The sequence below is a fragment of the Caretta caretta genome, chromosome 10, assembly GCF_965140235.1.
Source record: "Caretta caretta isolate rCarCar2 chromosome 10, rCarCar1.hap1, whole genome shotgun sequence".
Taxonomy (NCBI): domain Eukaryota; kingdom Metazoa; phylum Chordata; order Testudines; family Cheloniidae; genus Caretta; species Caretta caretta.
In genome coordinates this window covers 48,538,112-48,542,723 of record NC_134215.1, presented here as the reverse complement: position 1 = coordinate 48,542,723, position 4,612 = coordinate 48,538,112, and the positions used below count along the sequence as shown (strand labels likewise).

At 48.9% G+C, this 4,612-nt stretch overlaps 1 protein-coding gene across 1 annotated transcript; it reads right to left on the bottom strand.

Annotated features, from left to right (window-relative positions):
* Positions 1–322: 322 nt before the first annotated feature.
* Positions 323–2,124, bottom strand: LOC125643873 (uncharacterized). Its single transcript, XM_048867107.2, has 2 exons — positions 1,502–2,124; positions 323–913 (listed from the first exon to the last, which is right to left on the bottom strand). Exons 1-2 carry the CDS (start codon positions 2,082–2,084, stop codon positions 393–395), a joined length of 1,104 nt encoding a protein of 367 aa, XP_048723064.2. The 5' UTR covers positions 2,085–2,124; the 3' UTR covers positions 323–392.
* Between the last annotated feature and the right edge of the window lie 2,488 nt (positions 2,125–4,612).

Genomic DNA, 4,612 nt, shown 5'->3' with positions numbered 1-4,612 from the left:
TGAGGCAAATCGCCTGGCTGCTGGTTACGCGCAGCCAGACACCAGGGCAGTTAGAAGAGCACAGGAGGGCGCGGTACGCATCAGAGAAGCTTTGAAGACTAGTTTCATGACTGGCCAGGCTACGGTGTGAAAGTTCTGTTTGTTTCTCCTTGATGAAACCCCCCGCCCCTTGGTTCACTCTACTTCCCTGTAAGCTAACCACCCGCCCCTCCTCCCTTCAATCACCGCTTGCAGAGGCAATAAAGTCATTGTTGCTTCACATTCATGCATTCTTTATTTATTCATCACACAAATAGGGGGATGACTACCAAGGTAGCCCAGGAGGGGTGGTGGAGGAGGGAAGGAAAATGCCACACAGCACTTTAAGCACAGCACTTTAAAAGTTTACAACTTTAAAATTTATTGAATGACAGCCTTCTTTTTTTTGGGCAATCCTCTGTGGTGGAGTGGCTGGTTGGCCGGAAGCCCCCCCACCGCGTTCTTGGGCGTCTGGGTGTGGAGGCTATGGAACTTGGGGAGGAGGACGGTTGGTTACAGAGGGGCTGCAGTGGCAGTCTGTGCTCCAGCTGCCTTTGCTGCAGCTCAACCATACACTGGAGCATACTGGTTTGGTCCTGCAGCAGCCTCAGCATTGAATCCTGCCTCCTCTCATCACGCTGCCGCCACATTTGAGCTTCAGCCCTGTCTTCAGCCCGCCACTTACTCTCTTCAGCCCGCCACCTCTCCTCCCGGTCATTTTGTGCTTTCCTGCACTCTGACATTATTTTCCTCCACGCATTCGTCTGTGCTCTGTCAGTGTGGGAGGACAGCATGAGCTCGGAGAACATTTCATCGCGAGTGCGTTTTTTTTTCTTTCTAAGCTTCACTAGCCTCTGGGAAGGAGAAGATCCTGTGATCATTGAAACACATGCAGCTGGTGGAGAAAAAAAAAGGGACAGCGGTATTTAAAAAGACACATTTTATAAAACAGTGGCTACACTCTTTCAGGGTAAACCTTGCTGTTAACATTACATACATAGCACATGTGCTTTCGTTACAAGGTCGCATTTTGCCTCCTCCCACCGCGTGACTACCCCCTCAACCTTCCCCCCTCCCTGTGGCTAACAGCGGGGAACATTTCTGTTTAGCCACAGGCAAACAGCCCAGCAGGAATGGGCTCCTCTGAGTGTCCCCTGAAGAAAAGCACTCTATTTCAACCAGGTGACCATGAATTATATCTCACTCTCCTGAGGATAACACAGAGAGATAAAGAACGGATGTTGTTTGAATGCCAGCAAACATACACTGCAATGCTTTGTTCTACAATGATTCCCGAGTACGTGTTACTGGCCTGGAGTGGTAAAGTGTCCTACCATGAAGGACGCAATAAGGCTGCCCTCCCCAGAAACCTTTTGCAAAGGCTTTAGGACTACATCTAGGAGAACCGCAAATGCCAGGGCAAAGTAATCCTTTCACATGCTTGCTTTTAAACCATGTATAGTATTTTAAAAGGTACACTCACCAGAGGTCCCTTCTCCAACTGCTGGGTCCAGGAGGCAGCCTTGGGGGGGTTCGGGGGGTACTGGCTCCAGGTCTAGGGTGAGAAACAGCTCCTGGCTGTCGGGAAAACCGGTTTCTCCGCTTGCTTGCTGTGAGCTATCTACAACCTCCTCATCATCATCATCTTCTTCGTCCCCAAAACCTGCTTCCGTATTGCCTCCATCTCCATTGAAGGAGTCAAACAACACGGCTGGGGTAGTGGTGGCTGAACCCCCTAAAATGGCATGCAGCTCATCATAGAAGCGGCATGTTTGGGGCTCTGACCCAGAGTGGCTATTCGCCTCTCTGGTTTTCTGGTAGGCTTGCCTCAGCTCCTTCAGTTTCACGCGGCACTGCTTCGGGTCCCTGTTATGGCCTCTGTCCTTCATGCCCTGGGAGATTTTCACAAAGGTTTTGGCATTTCGAAAACTGGAACGGAGTTCTGATAGCACGGATTCCTCTCCCCAAACAGCGATCAGATCCCGTACCTCCCGTTCAGTCCATGCTGGAGCTCTTTTGCGATTCTGGGACTCCATCATGGTCACCTGTGCTGATGAGCTCTGCATGGTCACCTGCAGCTTGCCACGCTGGCCAAACAGGAAATGAGATTCAAAAGTTCGCGGTTCTTTTCCTGTCTACCTGGCCAGTGCATCTGAGTTGAGAGTGCTGTCCAGAGCGGTCACAATGGAGCACTCTGGGATAGCTCCCGGAGGCCAATACCATCGAATTGTGTCCACAGTACCCCAAATTCGAGCCGGCAACGTCGATTTAAGTGCTAATCCACTTGTCAGGGGTGGAGTAAGGAAATCGATTTTAAGAGCCCTTTAAGTCGAAATAAAGGGCTTCATTGTGTGGACGGGTGCAGGTTTACATCGATTTAACGCTGCTAAATTCGACCTAAAGTCCTAGTGTAGACCAGGGCATAGAATCATAGAATAACAGAGTTGGAAGGACCTCTGGAGGCCATCTAGTCCAACCCCCTGCCCAGAGCAGGACCAATCCCAACTAAATCATCCCAGCCAGGGCTTTGTCAAGCCGGACCTTAAAAACTTCTAAGGGGATTCCACCACTTCCCTAGGTAACTCATTCCAGTGTTTCACCACCCTCCTAGTGAAAGTTTTTCCTAATATCCAACCTAAATCTCCCCCGCTGCAACTTGAGACCATTACTCCTTGTCCTGTCATCTGCTATCACTGAGAATAGTCTAGATCCATCCTCTTTGGATCCACCTTTCAGGTAATTAAAAGCAGCTATCAAATCCCCCCTCATTCTTCTCTTCCGCAGACTAAACAATCCCAGTTCCCTCAGCCTCTCCTCATAACTCATGTGTTCCAGACCCCTAATCATTTTTGTTGCCCTTCGCTGGACTCGCTCCAATTTCTCCACATCCTTCTTGTAGTGTGGACACAAAACTGGACACAGTACTCCAGATGAGGCCTCATCAATGTTGAATAGAGGGGAACAATCACGTCCCTTGATCTGCTGGCAATGCCCCTACTTGTACACCCCAAAATGCCATTGGCCTTCTTGGCAACAAGGGCACACTGTTGACTCATATCCAGCTTCTCGTCCACTGTCACTCCTAGGTCCTTCTCTGCAGAACTGCTGCCTAGCCTTTCGGTCCCTAGTCTGTAGCGGTGCATTGGATTCTTCCGTCCTAAGTGCAGGACTCTGCACTTGTCCTTGTTGAACCTCATCAGATTTCTTTTGGCCCAATCCTCCAATTTGTCTAGATCCCTCTGTATCCTTTCCCTACCCTCCAGCGTATCTACCACTCCTCCCAGTTTAGTGTCATCCATGTGGGCAGACCTCTGTGCCCATCCAGAGCCCTACTGGGATTCTGGGGAGGCATAAGGGATTGCAGGATTAGGGGTTAAGTCCCGAACAGGGTAGCTCTCTGCAGTATCAGTGCTTGGGTATCATGGTGATAGGCCATATGTACAGCCCTAAGAACAAGACAGAGCTGTGTAACCTTCCCCAGGGGGTCTGTGTGTTTTAGGTTATCAAGGATTGGAGTGAGGGGGCTTTCACCACAACAACCCAGGAGAGAGAGGCTGTTGCCCAGGTTAATGGGTATTGCAGTTAGGAGGACATCTCCTATCATGCACACTTTGTTCCTTTACTTATTTCATTCCATCCCTCTTAGTTCTACCCCCTTGTCTGAGCTTAAACACTTCCTCTCTCTTTGTTGCTACCATGGTAGCACCAAAAAGCTCCCACTGAAATCAGGACCCATTCCAGTGTGGGACTAGGGAGAGCTCATTCTATTCCCAGGTCTGCTGCCAACCTGCTGGGTGACTTGGGCAAGTAACGGCCCTGCTCCGTGCCTCGGTTTCCCCATCCGTAAAATGGGAATAATGATATTGAGCTCCTTTGTAAGGGGCTTTGAGCTATATAGTGATGAAAAACACCATGGAAGAACTATATATTATGCCATACAAAGTAGGAAATAGTCACAGCCCCAACAAGCTTAATCATAGAAATGTAGGAGTGGAGGGGATCTCAAGAGGTCATCTGGTCCAGTCCCCTGCACTGAGGCAGGACTACCTATTATCTAGACCAGCGGTTTTCCACCTTTTTTCATTTGCAGACCCCTAAAAATTTTTGAACAGAGGTGCAGACCCCTTTGAAAATCATAGACATAATTGCAGACCCCCAGCGGATCCCAGACCACAAGTTGCAAACCACTGATCTAGACTATTCCTGATGGATGTTTGTCTAATTTGTTCTTAAAAACCTCCAGTGACGGAGATTCCACAACCTCCCTAGGCAATTTGTTCCAGTGCTTAACCACCCTGACAGTTAAGAAGTTTTTCCTAATGTCTAACCTAAATCTCCCTTGCTGCAATTAAAACCCATTGCTTCTTGTCCTGCCCTCAGTGGAAAAGGAGAACAATTTATCATCCTCCTCTTTATAACAACCTTTGACATACTGTTATTGTGTTCCCCCTCAGTCTTCTCCTTTCCAGACTAAACAAACCCAGATCTTTCAATCGTTCCTCATAGGTCATGTTTTCCTTGTTAATCACGACAGGCCTGAGGAGTATCATCCTCAATCCCATTTTACATGCGGGGAGTGAAAGCACAGAGAGAG